The following is an 18,232-nucleotide window of genomic DNA, read 5'->3' as shown; positions in this document are numbered from 1 at the left end:
GTCATACCATACCCGTATATCAGATTCATGTGCACCATGGTGGCCACAAAGGCCCAGTTTCTAAGAGTGCAACCTACAGCAAGCCTGTCCGTCGTGGTGTTAGCCAGCGAACGTTTGCTCGAAGCCTTCAGTCTGTTTCCAAAGGGCGAGCTGGACGTGACTGTGCGGTTCTGAGAGTCCTGAATTCTTACTGGGTTGGTGACAGTTCCACATACAAATTCTTTGGGGTTAACCTCATTGATCCATTCCATAAGGCCATCAGTGTGGACCGGATCACCACACCAGCCCACAAGCACAGGGAGGTGTGAGGGCCGACACGTGCCGGCAGCAAGAGCCTGGTCTTGGAGAGTCACAGTCCCCCCACACTATCGGTGGTTCTCACCCTGCAGCTTGGAGAGGGTACAGTACTCCCAGCTCCACCACTACCGCTAATAAAAGTAATGTTTGTAAAATTCTTACCTAATGAACAATTTAGGACAGTCAAAATGTGCAGGGCGAGCATGAGAAAGATCTCAAATCAATTACCTAAGCTTCCACCTTAATAAGTTTGAAAAATCAGGGCAAAATAAATCCAAAGCAAGCAGAAGGAAGGAAATCAGAGGTAATAATGAAATCGGTGAAACAGAAATCAGAAAAGTAGTAGGGAAAAGCAAACCAAAAGTGGGATCTTTGGGAAGATAAACAAAATCAACAAACTTGGACTAACCAAACCAAGAAAAAAGGAGAGACACAAATTATCAAAATCAGCAATGAAAGGAAACAAACAGCTCTTCAGAAATCAAAAGAATTACAAGGTACTGCTAGCAACAACTTCATGCCAACAGATTGGAGAACACGGATGAACAGGACCACGCAAATGACCAAAACTGACCCAGGAAGAAATTAAAAGTCTGAAGAGATTACAACAAAGAAATTGAATTAGTAATTTTAAATCTTCCTACAAAGAAATCCCTGGCCCAGATGGCTTGACAGGGTTTGTTTGAACCGTATGAAACATTTAACCATGAAATAGCACTAATTCCTTATAAACTCTGAAAACAGAGGAAATGGAGGGAACATTAACCACTCTCTTTGGTGAAGCCAGTATTGTCCTGATACTAAAGCCAAAGACACCACCAGAAAACTATAGATCAATATTCCTCATAAATATAAGTGCAAAAACTTTCAACAGAACCCCTGCATGTTAAAGGATTGTACACCATGACCAAGGTGTCTCCCAGGAGCGCAAGGGTGGTTCACCATAAGAAAGCCAGTGGAACCCCGTTAGTAGAACAAAGCGGGTAAAACAACCATCTATGTACAGAAAAAGCATTTGACAAAATCCAGCCTTTCATGATAAGAAAATTCAGGAAACTAGAAATTGAAGAGAATTCTCTCAACTCAAGGTAATTTATGGGAAAAATGAACAACTTCACACCCACTAAAATAGCTGTAATAGAAATGTGGGCAGTGCTGGGGAGGATGTGGAGCAGGCAGTAATACTAAGATTTACGACCGAAGAGAAAGGGAATTAAGTGTTGAATCAATAATGTCAGGATGCCAACTCAGTAACAGGGAGGGACATGAGGAAGTAAGGAATCCTCTGTCATCGCCAAAAACCCATCTGAAGCTCACTGCACACACAGGTACCAGAGCCCGTTAGAACTTCTTAAAAAGAATTCTCTGCAGTGGGGGAGATGCTGTATTCAAGAAATAGAAAGTAAGAAAATACTCTCATAACTTGAAAATCATCCCTAATTATCGGAAAGGAAATCTGTTTTGTTGGAAGAGGAATATGTACTAAGTGTAGTTAGGAGAAATAGAATGTGTTAAAGACATGACATGAGGGGAGGCTTTTGGAGAAACAACCAGAATAGGGAGAAAGGGTTTCCATTCCTGCAGCCGGAAGAGTTGCAGTTGCTCTAGAGGGCTCCGCTCTGATGTCATTGCTCTGCCCTCTGGTGCCTCAATTATGAGCTCTCCTCATGGTAATAGTAATTCGATGAGAAAAGCCACCGTACTTTGCCATGTGTAATGCATACTTTTTTGCTCAGATTTTTGAGGGAAGAATAAGGAGGCACATTATACATGGGTAGTACTGGAAATGCCTGGATGTGTTCTTGTGTTTTGTAATTATTTGTTTCATAAAATTTCCTGTACCATAATATGTTCAAAAATAAATGCTAAAATTCCTTTTAATGCAAAAAACAAGTATCTAAATAAATTAAAATTGAATTAAAATGAAAGATTTTTTTCCTGAAAGTTTGGAGGGAAAACATAGGTGCACATTTTACACGGCAGAAGTACGTTCCGTGCAATGAAGTCACCAAGGTGGGGACGCTCACCGGCTGCCTAGCTCCACCCTGTGGAGTGTCTGAGGAGGGGTGTGGGAGGTGCTGAAAACGTAGATTGTAAGGGGTAGACTTGGGTTACAAATAATAGGGGGTGTAGTATTTCTACAACCTTAAGCAACTCTTAGGTTTATAAGCCTATTTTACAGGGTTGGAGTCACTTTCAGTAAAGCAGATGCCCACGAATCCTCACTGCGTCCTCTGTTTTAGTCAGATACTTCCGCGCGTCCTACCCAGGGGGGAACCCTGCGGCAGGAGCGCTTTCTCCTGACCCGGCAGCCTCTGTGCCACATCATCCTTGCTGTCCGTGAACACACAGTTGTGGCGGCTGCCTTGACCTCGTCTTTTAGATCCATCAAGGAGAGTTGAGCCCACCTAACGAGGAATAAAGAAACAGAAAACTGAGAAGATGGGGCTCCAGAGGGAACCTGGCAGTTCATCAGTTTAGGGGCCCCACAGCAACTACACGTGATGAGAATATTGGAAGTGGGGGGGGAGGGCAGAAAATTGGTTTGATATTTCTTTGAGAAATATTACTCTGGGCTATGAATTGGATCTTTAATGTTACCTCAGAGACTCAACAAAATACTGAAATTATTAGTGGCGTCTGGTTGCTGGTTGTACTGGGACTAGTTTCATGGAGAGACTGAACCACGTGGGTCCCCAGTTTGTACTGGGATTACATGTAGTTCAGCTGCTGCTTCGGCTCCTTCCTCTGTGCTCAATTTCTTCTTTCACTCACTTCTTTACATGATCAGTTTGTCCTTTGCCCTCATTTATTACCCAAGTGTTTATTATAAGGTCTCCATACCGACACGTAGAGTTGCATAGAAGCCAAAGTCATAGTATGACTGTATTTCCTAGTGAACTGGCTACTCGTATGCTCAGGCCCCTCCCACATCACTGTCTGTCCAGTCAGCATCTTTGTTGGTGTCAGTCACTTGCTGATTGGTGGGTGTTGTTAACATCTGATAATATAATACACATAAATAAGTGCAAAATGAAATTATGGTTCGTAACAAGAGATGCAGGGTTTTATGAAGTTGATGAATGTTACAGAATTGCTTGACTCACTTGCAAAATGAGACAAATGACAAATAAAAACCTAGAAATTTTTTATCAGTTAACAGTTAAACAGAAGATCAACAAGAGATGACTAAAATAGGTTCTTCCAGACACAATGATGAGAATATTGTGGTACAAACAGAAGTCCTTGGGAAAACTGTGAAGCCTGAAAAAAAGTTTTGCAAAAACCAAAGATGATTATGGCATTCTTATTGAATTTGTCTGAAAAGTTGCAGCCCCACTTTAAAATAAAAATTAACAATCGATTCTTTATTATTCCAAGTATTAAAGATTATTATTATATTCTAATTTTGTTAAATGAGATAAGATTCATCACTTTTTTGTTTTAACTTCATTTTAAAGTTAAAATTTTAGATGGGCAGGGCAGGAGAGAGCAATGGGAGGAAAATTGGGACAACCCTAACTGAACAATAATAAAAAAATAAAATTACAAACAAAGTTAAAATCTTAATGTAAACTTTTTACTATTAACTATGATATTTTGGTTCCTTACTTAGGGAAATTCACCCATGCCAATTCTCAAATTTCTATTTTTGTTATATTTAAATCTGGAAGGATATAGCAAAAAATTTTACAGAGTGTGCTACGTTCTCTTTTTTTTGTTTTTCCCTTCATATTTTTAAAATGAATAAATAGGTGCTATTTGTTGTGTGTTCTTAAATAAGATTGCAAGTGTTTTCAGATGCCCCATTTAGAGTATTATCTTTTGCCAACATCCTTTTAAATTAGGGCTTAAATGCATACAAGCAGTATCTCTGATGGCAGGGATGGCCTGTAGCTCTAAACAGGCCTTCAAAGAAGTACACTTTCAAATTAAAGTCTCCACAAGGACAGTTGAAAATTTGAATATTCGTTGTTGTTAACCTAGAACAGCGCTGCTGAACACATACAAGGGCACAATGAATGTTGCTGGATGAATGGATTCTGAGAGGAATGTGTCTGTCCTATCTGCAGTGCCCACCAAAGGCTCCTATTTCACCAGTTCCAGGGTGGGAGGCAAGCGAGGAACTATCAGGGAACCCGCTGTCACGCTGCAGGGACCAGAAGATAACACGCTCCTGTTTGAATCCAGGTTCGAGAGTGGGAATCTGCAAAAAGCTGTCAGAGTGTGAGTAACAAAGAGGGTCTGCCCGAAGGGAGGGTGCCGGAAGTGACTGAGAGGAGTCCTAAAGAACCGCCGTGGGAGTCAGGACTGTTGCTGAAAAGCAGAGGTGATGGGAAATGGTTATGAGGAGGATAAAAAGTGGAAAGATTGTGCCTCGTATTTTCCCCCAGAATAAACATTTATCTAAATTGCTTTTTCTGCTTATAAAAGAAATTAATGCTCATTTGAAGTTTGTATTAAAAAATACATGACATAAAGTTTTGCCCTGGCTGGTGTGGCTCAGTGGATTGAGTGCTGGCTTGTGGACCTAGTGGTTGTCAGTTCAATTCCCTGGGTTGGGGGCCAGGTCCCCAGGAGGGAGCGTGAGAGAGGCAACGGATCACTGTTTCTGAGTCCTATAATCATGCCTTCCAGGCACAACAGTTGATAACAGTTTGAAGTATACTCATATAAATTTTTTCTGTCTATGTATGTGTAATACACATATATTTTATGTATTTTAAAAAATAGGATAATGGTGTGCATACAGTTTTGCGAATTGTTTTTTCCACTCGATACATTATAGATGTTTTTCTATGGCAATACTACAGTTATATCTCCTCACTTTTAGTGGTTTTTATTATTCTATTGTATGGATATTCCATATATTATTTACCCTGTCCCTAACTGATCAGAAATTAAGATATTTACAACTTTTTGTTAAACAAATGAACATAATTAACACCCTTGTGCATGTATATTTTTATGGAGTAAATTCTGACATAAAATTGGTGGGTCAGAGAGTGTGAGCACCTCGGTATTGCTAGTTTTGGCCCCATCACCCTCCGGTGTGATTTCAGTTGCCGTCAGCAGTGTGTGAGAGTACCTGCTTCCCAGTGTTGAAACGTTGACGAGAGGGCGGAGAAAACATCCCGTTTAGTCTGTATTTCTTTAATGATGCATGTGGATGAGTATCTTCACATGTTTTTGCCATTTGTATTTCCTCTTCTGCAAGCTAGTCCTGTTTCTTTTAAACAAGTCACATGCATTCCAGCAAAGCCCCTTTATCTTCAAACAGTTGATGATCAGAGATAAAAACAGCACAGAAAGCTGAAGGGTCTGGTCCGTGCTGGTGATGTCCAGGACGCAGCTAGCAGCCACCACTAAGGGCTCCAGCTTCACTGCTTTTCAGTGTGTTTCAGAGCAATGGATTGCAGTGGTTAGAAACTGCTACTGGGTGTTCTAGACAGACACCAAGAAGCCCAGAGCTCCCCAGAATCCTGTACAACAGTGTGAATTTTGAGACTCTTCTGTCCCACCCCAAATCCACTTTCTTTCCCCAAGTTTCTGTCAGCCTAATACATGAGTTGGAGAACTGGGTAAATGAGAAAATGAATGTTTGATGTAGCAGGCTTTCTGTTGGAATAAGATCTATTTTTACCAAGGAATACCAGTGTTTTGAGGGAGGTGTTACAGAGATATTCTGTATTCTTCATTACAGAGACACCTACGAGTATGAGCTGACCTTGCGAACTGACCTCTACACAAACAAACACACTCAGTGGTTTTATTTTCGAGTTCAGAACACCAGGAAAGATGCCACCTATCGCTTCACCATTGTCAACTTGCTGAAACCCAAGAGCCTTTACGCAGTAGGGATGAAGCCGCTCATGTACTCCCAGTTGGATGCCAGCACCCACAACATTGGCTGGAGAAGAGAAGGAAGTGAAATCAGGTACTACAAGAACAACACGGATGACGGGCAGCAGCCCTTCTACTGTCTGACGTGGACCATTCAGTTTCCGCACGACCAGGACACTTGCTTCTTTGCACACTTCTACCCATATACGTACACTGATTTGCAGTACTACCTCCTGTCGGTGGTAAACAACCCCCTCCAGTCTCGGTTCTGCAAACTTCGGACTTTATGCAGGAGTCTAGCAGGAAATACCGTCTACCTGCTCACCATCACCAACCCATCCCGGACCCCTCAAGAGGCTGCTGCAAAGAAAGGTGTGGTCTTGAGCGCCAGGGCCCACCCTGGGGAGAGCAATGGCTCCTGGGTCATGAAAGGGTTTTTGGACTTCATTCTTGGCAACTCCCCAGATGCTGAGCTCCTCAGAGATATCTTTGTCTTCAAAGTGGTCCCCATGTTGAACCCAGATGGGGTGATTGTGGGGAATTACCGGTGTTCGTTGGCTGGAAGGGACCTGAACAGGCATTATAAAACCATTCTGAAGGAGTCTTTCCCTTGTGTCTGGTACACCAGGAACATGATCAAGAGGTGAGAGCCCCTATCTGTTGAACCTCCTCTGATTACTGCCTAATGGTGGGGGCCGGGAGGGGTGAGGCCTCTGCTAATGTTGTCAGAAGCGGAAATGGCTTTGTAGACAGTCTTTACCATTCTCTTTGTAGTCACGTGGGTTTGTTCATTTTCCAACTTTTAAATCAGGTCTTATCTTTGAGTGGAAACTGAATGTGCAGCGTTTTAGCCAGAGATATTTCACGTAGAAGTGAAATGATTGGAAAAGGTCAAATGTCAGAGGAATTTGTAGGTCTTCATGATGAGAGTTGTGTAATAATAGTATATAACAATTAGTACTTTCGTATGAGGTGACAGGCAGTATTAACAGTGCTTTATACTTACGACCCATTTAATCTTCACACTAACCCCCTGGGGTAAGCACGGTCAATATCCCCATTTTTTTTATATGATGAACAAATTAAGGCCCCAAAAGGCTAAGTAACTTGCCCAAGGCCTAGCATAGTCAGTGACTGAGTAGATATTTAAACACAAGCTCTCTGATTCCAGAGTCTGTGCCTTTTTTTTTCCCCCTTTGGATTGCTTTGAGAAGGAGAGGGAGAGAGACATCAATTTCTGTTCCACTTATTTATGCATTCATTGGTTGATCCTCGTACGTGCCCTGACTGGGGATCAAACCCACAACCTTGCTGTATTGGGATGATGCTCTAACCAACTGAGCTACCTGGCCAGGACTGGAGTCTGAGTTTCTTATTACGATCTTATATTGCCTGTCATTGAAGAAGGAATAATAAATCAGTCAGCGTTTTTCAAGCCTGTATAAAAGCTGTTGAAGGCTATGATATAATAGCACCTAGCTTAAAAGAGCTTCCATTTCATTGGAAATGAGACTCCAACATACAAGAATATGTCCGTGCACAGACCTTCAGCCACATCTGTGTGAAAGGGTGGAGTAGTGTTGGGCTGGCAGCAGAATGGTCAAGGCAGCATTGTTAGGAAGTCAGACAAGCCGGGTTTTGAGACCTGGTTAAATTATCGGCTGGTCCTGTGACCTTGAAAGTCACTTAACCTCTCCGCTTCAGCTTTCTCATCTGTAAAGTGGGGATAATAACGCCTGCCTTGGACGGTTCCTGTGAGGATTAAATGAGGTAATCCATGTAATCTGTTTAGCATGGTACCCAGCACATCATTAGTGGGTGGCATATTATCAGACTCTTCATCCTCTCATTATGGGGAAGGTGACCTCGTTTGGAAGATCACATAGGAAACCAAGAAGATCTGAGCCTTATCAGAACCAGCCCCAGAAAGTGAGGAACCAGGGCTTTCTTCGGTTCTTTTTACCACTGCAGTCACAGCCTCTCTACCTCTCCCCACGTTCCACTGGCCTACACCAGGGTGGGGTTACTTTCATCAGATTTTCTCCACTTCCTTGTCAACTTACCCAAGACCTGCCCCCTACCCCTTTCCACATCAGGAGTGGCTGAGGATGGAGGTAGGGTCCTTTGAAGGCCGTCAGGAGCTGAAATTTTCTTAGAAAGGAGGTATCAACAGACACAAAGAAGAGACTCCAAATAATCCTTGATTATCTGCATGCATTCGGATGTCCACTGACTCCTTCGTTTGCCCCCCTCAATAGACTTCTTGAAGAAAGGGAGGTTCTCTTGTACTGCGATTTCCACGGCCACAGCCGTAAGAATAATATCTTCCTGTATGGCTGTAACAACAGCGACCGCAAGCACTGGCTTCATGAGCGAGTCTTCCCTTTAATGTTAAGCAAAAACGCACCAGAAAAGGTAAGCATGTGAGGTCGTTTTCTGTCCACTGACTAAGGGAGAAGGGAGCACTTCCTTCTTATATGTAGTGTTTGAGTCGGCACTTTGTATCTCTTTTTATCATCTTGGGTTAATCCCAGAAGCCTGACTTCAAGAATTTATTCTCTGTCCATCAGTGGGTGAACAGCTAAGTAAAATGCAGCACATCCACACGATGGACTGTTGTTTGGCAATAAAAAGACTTAACTACTGACGTGCTGGGACATGGAAGGAACGTGAGAGCATGATGCTAAGTGAAAAACAAGACAGAAAGGCCACGTTGCACGATTCCATTCTATGCTGCAGAGTCAGAAAGCAGCTCAGCGGTGGCCCAGGGCTGCGGGCAGGGCGGCCTGGGCAGTGCCTGCTCACGGGCCCTGGTTTCTTTGGGGGTTTTGAAAATGTTCCAGACTTACATTACGTCCCTGTCAATACACTTAAACCATGGAACTGTGTACTTGAAATGTGTGGATTTTATGGTATGTGGATTATATCTCAATAAAGGTGATTTTAAAAAATTGCTCTGGCTGCTTTGCCTGGGCACAGTTCAAACTCATGAATGGAGTTATCTGTCATCTTGAATCCTGTGATTTGCAGTGCAAGCAGGGACTGAAGGACAAACAAAATGTGAATGTCACATGAGTGTCCACAAAAAAGTTTATGTAACACAAGATCACAAATAATGAAGACACTGCAGGGCCAGCTCTGGGGCAGCCGGGCGTACGCCAAGTGCCTGCATTGGTCCAGCACCGTAAAGACACCCACACAGTGTAAATGGCATTGGAAGAAATTAGGATGGATTTAGGAAAGTATTTGAATGATAGTACAAATTTTCTCATGTAAGATATTTAAGACAAATATTTTGTATCTGCTGCTCTTATTGTAAAAAAGAAAAAGACGTTTTCCTCCTTTCTTCTTCCCTTCCTCCCTTCCTCATTCCTTTCTTTTTTCTTTTTTTAATATTCTTGCCCATTTTTGCCAGGGATGTCTTTCTTCCAATGAAATCATTCCCAGCACTGGGGGCTGGGGGCTGGGGATAGGCTGGGATGGGAGTAAAAGACAGAAAACCGTACTTGAACAATAATTTAAAAATGCTTTAAAAAATAAAATAATAATAATAATAATGTTTTAAAAAAGAAATCACTCCCAGAACCCAATATCTAAAACAGTGAAAAGCAGAGCTGCATGGGTGAAGAGGGGCAGAAGGCTTGAGGCTGCGCCCTTCTGCCTCCTCCACCAGCCCTTGGGCAGCAGGGCCCCCAGGCTCCTCAGCAGAGCCCCTGGCCTCAGGGAGAGCACAAGCTAGAGACCACCAGCTAGTGAGGGGTCTCCCAGATGTAAAGCATCTTCAGCAGGATGGCTAGGGTAGGTTGAGGTAGGTGCCAAGGGTACGTTGCAGCTTCCAAGAGAGGAGAGAACGTTGTGGTGGTCGTGAAAGGCATTGGAGAACGTTGAACTCCAAGCGGAGAACACTGGCAAAAGGGAGCAAGAGAGTTGAAGGCAGAGACTGTCAGTCTGAGGCATACACAAATCATGTATAGAGGATAACCCAGCTAGATCCGAGGGCTCAAACTGGGGAGTGCTAGAAAGTAACTCTGACAGTCTGACTGGTGTGGCTTAGTTGGTTGGACTTCACCCCACGAAGAGAAAGGTCACTGGTCCCTGGTGAGGGCATGTCCTTCGGTTGTGCGGCTGTGGGAGGTGGTCCCTGGTTGGGGTGCGTGTGAGAGGCAGCCACCGATGTTTTTCTCACACGTTGATGTTTCTCTCCCTCTCTTTCAGAAGGGAGGGAGAAAGACAGAGAGAGATACATTGATATGCGAGTGATACCCATTCCCTCTTGCAGGCCCCAACTGGGGACCTGGCCCGCAACCCAGGCATGTGCCCTGACTGGGAATCAAATCAGCAACCTTTCGGTTCACAGGCTGGCGCTCAATCCACTGAGCCACACCAACCAGGTGTGGCTCAGTGGATTTTTAAATAAAACACTTTTTTAAAAAGAAAAGTCTTACAAAGGCTGCCCACTGCCTTGAGTGCCAAATTTGGCCAGTGTTCCCAAACAAGTATTCAAGGAACCCTAGTCCTGCAAAATGTCCCTGAGGAAGGTCGGGACGGGAAGGAAGGGTTCATGGCCAATGAGAAACAATATACTCTCTCCGCTTTGGAGGATCACAGTCCTCAGTAAGTTAGCTATTCTGAGAGGTGCTGCAGAGGAAGCCTGTTCAGTTCGTTAACCCTTTATCTCCCTGATACACATGACCAGAGAACTCATGCTTTCCTCTGTAATAACTATTTACATCCCTTAGAATGAGTATTTTACGGAACATACATTAGGAAATAATACATAGATCCCAAGGGGACCATTCTTGTGTCACATTAATGAATCAGCTTAATCATTTGCCAGCTTATGATTAACAGAGGACTTGGATTTCTGTTTAGTTCTCTTTTCATAGTTGTAATTTTAAGGTCCAAAAGTGCAAAGAAGGAACGGGACGCGTTGTGATGTGGCGGATGGGAATCCTGAACAGCTACACCGTGGAGTCTACCTTTGGCGGGTCCACCCTGGGTGAGCTCCCTTCCGTGCACCCTGGGCCAGTGTGGCCAGGGGAGCGATGCAGAGCGTTGGGGAGAGTCGTTCCCTTTAAATGTCGGGGGGAGAATTGGTCTAAAGAATTTTCTTGTCTGTGCCTCATGCCAAATTCCAGTATCCAAAATATGAGCGTGAAATAGAATATTTGATGGAGCATGTAGCGTAGTAGTTGCTAAGGATGTAGAGTCAGGCAAATCTGAGTTTGAATTTGAGCTTGGTTCCCAAGCTGCGTGACCCGGGTGAGTGACTTAACTCTTTGAACCTCATTTTTCTTGAACTGTCAGCAGAGCACCTGCATTATAGGTGCTACTTAATGAGATAGTGTGTGCAAAGCACTTGGCATAGTGCCTGCCACAGGGTAAAGCTTTATCATCATGGTAATTATCATTATAACTTCAGAAATTATAGCCTTCATGATTGTAAGCTTTTTCATTGTCAAAGATTCTTTGGAATCAAACTAAAACTAGAATCAGAGGTGATGTTTTTAAGGAGATCCTCGTAAATTAGATTTGCAATTGCTCATTAAAATTTAATAAGAAATGTTTGTGGATTTTTTTTTTCCAGGCAATAAAAGAGACACTCATTTTACCACTGAGGATCTGAAGTCCCTGGGCTATCATGTCTGTGACACCCTTCTGGATTTCTGTGATCCTGACCGAGCCAAGGTAAAAGTGGAATTTCCACCAATGCAGTGCCTTGGCCGGTGTGGCCCAGCTGGTTGGACCCCAAGGGGTTTGATTTCTGGTCAGTTTAAAAAAAGAAAAGAAAAGAAAAGAAAGCAAGAAATTGTGCTGATGCAGCTACTGTGACCAGTTTCACATGGGTCCAAGTTCCGCTCGGTGGGATTTCAGGTGCTCTTTATTTCTTCCTAACATCTTTCTGAAATTTTTATAATGAAAGGAAAAAAGAAAGACCCCACCTGTCCTCTCTCAGCAAATGGTAAGACGTCAATTCACCAGGCGGAGGGAAGCCATCCTGCCAGTCCCTTCGGCGCGCCTCTTTCTCACTTCCGGGCGTACCACCCCCGCAACGCCCCCCGCCACCCCACCCCCAGCAGCTCCCGTTCTTACCTCCCTTTCTCCTCTTTTGGAAAACCAGCTGTTGCTTTTCTTCTCCAAAACGAACTCTGAGTTTGGTGCATTTGCTAGCCTCCACTAAGGCCCCCTGGGATCTTGCCTCATTAATAACCTCCCCGGTTTTTTCTGCGTCCTCGGTTTCTTCCTCTTCGACTGCAAACGTTCTCAAGTTGCTTCAATCCCAAGTCACAGTCTCGTTTCCTCTGCAGTTTATTTGTCTTCCTGCATCACTCAGCTTCTTAAAAAAGGAGTCTGTACTTGGGGTCTCTTGCTCATCTCTCAGACCCCCTCTGAAATGTCAGCCCTAGGAACACGTGATGGGCACGCCCTCTGGATGCAGCCATGTAACAAAAAATATTTGAGGGAGAATTTGGCCACAGCATGGCCCGTTAAATCATATTTGCAATAGGCCAATGCTGTTCTAACTTTTCCTTCCTTATTATTCCAAAATAAACAAACAAACAAGCAGAACAGACCTTTGCATTTATAGCCAAGAAGTATATTACTGGCTACAGCCAAGGAAATGTAGCTAAAGCAGTGCTTATGGGCATTCTGTCCTAAAAACACGTCTGTGTGTTCCCACAGGTCACGTAGTTTATCTGGTAACATGTCCTTAGTGGCGGACATTACAGCTTCCTCTCCCCGTGTCCTCGGCAGTAAAGCACCTTTTAGCATATACTTAGTCTTTGATGAATAAGTAAACAAATAATCAGAGTGGTTCTTGTTTTCTTTCCACAGTTCATGCAGTGTCTAGCAGAGCTAAAGGAGCTCTTACAACAGGAAATCCATAAGAAATTCAATGAACTTGGACAAGATGTGGATTTAGGAGAAAGTTGGAATGACATCTCTTTGTCTGACATTGAATCCAGGTAACAAACTTCACTTCAAAGAAAAACCAGAGAAGTTCTATTTTTTAAAATTTGTTTGTTTGTTGTTTTATGGGTTTAGAACCTCAGATGCAAAATACTGAGTAAATCATGGCACATATGAATACACTTTGCTCTTTTGACAACTCTGTTGGTTGCTTGTTCTTTGATCCTGTTACAGGCACTAGAAGGGGTTGGGGAGGTGGGAGGCGGTTGGTACGGAGCCTTGGAGGCAGTTGTAAGAGCTTTTGTGTTTTATCCCACGGGGGATGGAAAGCCTTTGGAAGATTTTAAGTAGAGAAGTGCCCTGATCTGCCCAGGGTTTAGCTCCAGCAGTGATACTCTGGCTGCTGTGTGGACACGGGGTGTGAAGAGGGCCTGTCTAAGCAGGGATGCTCTCTAGGGGGCTCTTTCAGTGATACAAGTGCAAGGTGAAGGTGGCTTAGACCAGAGGAGTGGTTGGTGGTGTGTGGGTTGGTGGGATTTGAGGTATATTTTGAAGTTTCAAATGTTGCATCCACCAACACGAGAGACAAATTGTCAGAAACTTTCAGGATTCAGAAATGTTATTTTATTGGCCAAAGTTTTAACCTGCGCAGTGGCAGACCCTCAGAGTGTCCGGAGACTCGGTGCTCATAAGAGCTGCAAACGAGAGCCGCCCTAAGCACTTACAGCTAAGTCTTTTTATAGACGCGAGCAAGCAAGCATTGTGTAGAAGCAAATGATGGCGAGTAGGCAGTTGGCTGACGAGCCTGGAGTTCAGTGGACAGGTCTAACGGCCTCATCACCGGATAGACATTTCAACTTTAAGACGGGGTGAGATCCCGGGGTAGCCAAGTGCAGAGTGAGTGAAGCGGTCCGAGTCTGAGCTGGTTCCACAGCTTTTGTTTTTAAAGATTTTATTTATTTATTTTTTTAGAGAGAGGGGAAAGGAGAGAGAAAGAAAGGGAGAGAAACATCAATGTGAGAAACACCTCACACGCCCCAACTGGGGGCCCGGCCTGCAACCCAGGCACATGCCCTAATCAGGAATCGAACCAGTGACCTTGTGCCTCGTGCCCAACCGACTGAGCCATGCAGGCCAGGGCTGATACCACAGCTTTAAAAGGGCAAAGGGATGGGGAGGAGCCAGCAAATACGACCAAGAAGGGGTCAACCAGGCCAAAAAAAAAAATTAGGAGAGTGATTATTTTTAAAACAAATCAGCCCTGCCTGGCGTGGCTCAGTGGATTGAGCACCAGCCTGTGAATCAGGAGGTCGCTTGTTCAATTCCCGATCAGGGCAAACGCCTGGGTTGTGGGCCAGGGCCCCAGCTGGAGGTGTACAAGAGGCAACTGACGAATGTTTCTCTCACACACTGATGTTTCTCTCCCTTTCTCCCTCCCTTCCCCTCTCTCCAAAAATAAAATAAAATCTTTTTAAAAATCAGATCGTCATTCCTCTATTTAAAATCATTCCTGTTTAAAACACCTTAATGGCTCTCCCAGTTCACTCAGACAAAAAGTCTGGGACCTACAATGAATGGCCTACAGGGCTTTAGGATCTAGCCCCCGACACCTCTGTGACCTCCGCACCCACCCTGTCACACTCCGCTGCAGCCACACGGGCCTCCTCGCTCTTCCTCGCACTTGCCAGACCCTCTTCTGCCTCAGGACCTTTGTACTGGCAGTTCCTGGAATACTCTTCCCCTGGACGTCCATGTGGGTAATTCCTTCGCCTCCTTCATGTCTCTGCTTCAGTGTCAAGATGCTCAACGTGCCTGCCTTCATCACTGCCGCCACTGCCGCAGCTGGCTCCCCACCCTCCCCGCCTGCCACGCCCCATCCCCCTTGGGTGCTCTGACTTTTTTCCACAGCATTTTATCACCTCTGTCTTTCTGTACCATTTACAATGTTATTGTGCCTGTTACTTGTTATCTTTACTCTCTTACTAGGAGGTAGGTCCCACAAGGTCGGAGATCTTTATTTTGCTCACCTCTCTAGCTCATGCTTCTGCAGCAGTGCCTGGGAAAGCTCAGTAAATGCTTGTTGAATTAATTTAGTGTGTGGGATCTCAGCCCCGCCCTCATAGTCTCCAGAGCTATTTAGGAAGCCCCCAGGTGGGCAGTATCTCACATGTGTGCAAGAACACCGTCTACTCCAGCTTCCCTGCCAAGGTGCCTCAGGCCTGAGCCCGATGCCCTCAGTCAGAGGTTTCTGAGCTGGGCATGGAGGCCTTGTGCCAAGAGCTATGCTGTGGTCTGCAGTGGCCAGTGGGCAGCGGGTGGCTCTCCCACACACTCTGTGACACATTGACCTCTGGGCCCTACAGCTGTTCTGCTGGCTGAGGCTCCCAGAAGTCTGCCTAAACCAGATGATCAGGCCAGGTCAAGTCCCCCATTCACCAGGTCTCCTCTTCCATTCTCCCAGAATCCTTTGCCTGCTCCCCAGGACAAGTATAAAAACAAAACATCCCCTGCATATGAACACACACGGAAGAGCCCAAGGGGAGTCCACTCAGGAACAGCCAGACTGCTTTCTAGAGGGCTCAGCAGGGAAACACTGACACGTTGAGTTAAAAATGACCGAACCATTTGCCAGCTTCTGCACTGGGAAGCCGGCTCCCATGAGCCCCCGCGGGGGCCACCTTTCTCCTCTCACGTGACACAGGGAAGCAGAGTGAGCATACAAGCCCAGCTAGAGTCCGCTCTGTCTGTGTGCACGTGCCGTTTTCAGCATTTCTAGGGCATCCTGCATCTGATGCTTTTATCCCATTTGTTGAAGTTCTCTGTTATCTCTGAAAGGGACTTCAGTGGCCTCACAAGCCACTCCTTGGACTGGAAAAGCCAGTGAGAACACGGAACTGGGCCTTAGATCAGAGAGGGGAGGGCTTTCTTCCCGCTGCCTGGCTGCGGGGCTGCTCCCTGTGCGCTGGCTGGGGTGGGGTGGGGGGGCAGCGGGGCATGAACAGAATGAAAGAGCCGAGCAAAACAACGGTTTGAAATGCTGCCTTTCCCCAGATTTGAGTTTTGCGCCTAAGACGTGTTTTGTGTACGGAGAGTGCCACAGAGCACAGGTCTCTGTTCTGGCACAGCCAGGAATGGGGAGAACACGTGACACGGTAGAGGAAGAAAGAACCGGTTATCTGAGACCTCGTGTATCCTGGCCCTTGAAGAAAAGGGGGTGGGCACAGTTGGCGGGGGAAGACTTTAGATCAGTCTACAGTATAGCCAAAACTTTTTTTTAGAGTTTAAAGTGAAAGCGAGTTTCTTTGTGAAGCAGCGAAACAGAGAGCGGGCTATTCCACCACGGGCAGGGCGGCCCGTCCAACACTTTTGAAGGGAGATTCTGGGTTAATAAAAGTAGTATTCCTCGTCTCTGACCTGTACATTCTTTGTATTAAATGTATGTATTTGTATATTGAACACATCATTTTAAAGAGGACCTGGCAGTGTCCTTGCGCTGAACGGATCCTAGCCAGACAGGAACGACTGTGACAGAGCCCCCGCTTTCAAACAGATCACGGCCCCTGGTGTTGTCCAAGGCCGCCCGTCAGCAGTCCTGCAGCCTCTCACTGTCCCTGCCACGGGCAGCTTTGCCCACCTGGCTGGTTGGTTGGGTTTTTTGGTTTGGTGGTTGGGTTTTTTGTTTGTTTGGTTTTTGCCACACGAATTGCAAACTCTTTGGGGCAGGAACTCTGCTGTGTCCATCTGTTTCCTGTGCTTAATGCACTACCCGGCACACAGTAGGCATTCAGAATGAATGAATGAATATGCTTGTCAAGGATTCTTGGTCATGGAAACACAGACAGTGCAGGCAAATAGCAGACTGGACACCCCAGCCCCGTGCCCCCGGTCTGGTAAATGGTCTGCTCCAGGCATCAGTAACAGGCATTTCCCTTTCTTCTCTCCTTCTGAAAACAGCACCAGTGGTTCTGACAGTTCCCTCTCCGACGGCCTCCCTGTTCACCTCCTGAACATAGCAGATGAGGTGAGAGTAGACAGAGTCTTGTACCCACGAAATAGCAGCCTCAAAACACCATGATACTTCTGGGTGATTTGGTGGAATTTTCCAACTATCCCAAGATCTGCAGAAAATAGAACAGTAGCCATTTTAACTGGTTATGGAATATTTTGCCTGGTCCTTTATAACTTTTGTTTTAAAAATCTAGGGGAACAGTGTGACAACTCCATTTCAAAAGTTAAGTAAAAAACGAAAAAAAAAGTTTAACTAAAATGAAAACCATAGCAAAAGATAGAGGTTGTTAAAAATGACCCATGCTTGTTTGCCAGAGGGGAGGGTAATTAGGGGGTTGGGTGAGAACGGTGAAGGGATCGAGGAGTGCAGGTGGGTAGTTACTGAAGAGTCAGGGGGACGGAAGGTGCAGCGTAGGAAACACAGTCAGTGACGTTGTAGTGACTGTGGGTGGGGCCAGGTGGGCGCTGGGGATACCCAGGGAGCCCTTTGTAAAGCCTGCGATCTTCTCATCTAACCACCATGCTGTACACCTGAAACTAATACAAAATAATACTGCGTGTAAACCGGAGTTAAAATTTTAAGTTAAAGTTCTTTTATTTTAAAAAAATGCTCCAAATTTTTTAAAGAAAACTTTCTTTATTCATGTAGTCTTCGGTAGCTTTTTATGCTTTCATATAAGTAACTTTGCTGCCTCATCTGTTCGCAGACTTTCTCTTACACAGATGATATGTAAGGCAATATTTAGAAAGAACAAGATATTTTTGTGGCTCATTGTGTGCTTTCCCACTTACGTTAAGACATGTCTCAGTGGCAGGGTGGGATGACAGGGGTCGGGAGCAGCCAGCCAAACAGATGGGACCCTGCAATGTCTCCATCTGGGTTTACCGCAACATCAGATGAAGCTTCACTACCCCATAGGTGCCTAGGAAATTAGTCCTGAGCTTCATTTGCTTAATTACTAAAGCCACCTTGTAGTAACAACCAAGTTGAATCTTTAACCACATGTCTGATGATCGGTATTGTCTGTACCTGACATTATTGCTGTGAGTAATCGAGTTGCACATTACGAAGCACCGGTGCTCAGTTGTGGGCAAGGGAGCCCCTGTGGCAACAAACGTATAGGGCGGGGTTTGGGGGCTGTTACATGGGGCGCAGCCTCAGCGTGGAGGT

General features: G+C 45.1%; 1 protein-coding gene across 1 annotated transcript in view; it reads left to right on the top strand.

The window, feature by feature from the left end:
- Positions 1 to 18,232, top strand: part of AGBL2 (AGBL carboxypeptidase 2) — a 36,142-nt gene that overhangs the window by 10,919 nt on the left and 6,991 nt on the right. The window contains exons 8-14 of the mRNA XM_053673167.1: positions 4,371 to 4,524; positions 6,002 to 6,784; positions 8,400 to 8,556; positions 11,014 to 11,140; positions 11,729 to 11,829; positions 12,979 to 13,109; positions 17,008 to 17,074. Coding sequence (XP_053529142.1) covers positions 4,371 to 4,524; positions 6,002 to 6,784; positions 8,400 to 8,556; positions 11,014 to 11,140; positions 11,729 to 11,829; positions 12,979 to 13,109; positions 17,008 to 17,074 — 1,520 coding nt within the window. The remainder of the gene's footprint in view (positions 1 to 4,370; positions 4,525 to 6,001; positions 6,785 to 8,399; positions 8,557 to 11,013; positions 11,141 to 11,728; positions 11,830 to 12,978; positions 13,110 to 17,007; positions 17,075 to 18,232) is intronic.

Source organism: Artibeus jamaicensis, unplaced genomic scaffold (genome assembly GCF_021234435.1).
Source record: "Artibeus jamaicensis isolate MK-2021 breed Jamaican fruit bat unplaced genomic scaffold, CSHL_Jam_final contig_797, whole genome shotgun sequence".
Lineage (NCBI taxonomy): Eukaryota > Metazoa > Chordata > Mammalia > Chiroptera > Phyllostomidae > Artibeus > Artibeus jamaicensis.
Note: the sequence above shows the minus strand (reverse complement) of the source record. Positions and strands in the feature narration are given on the sequence as shown.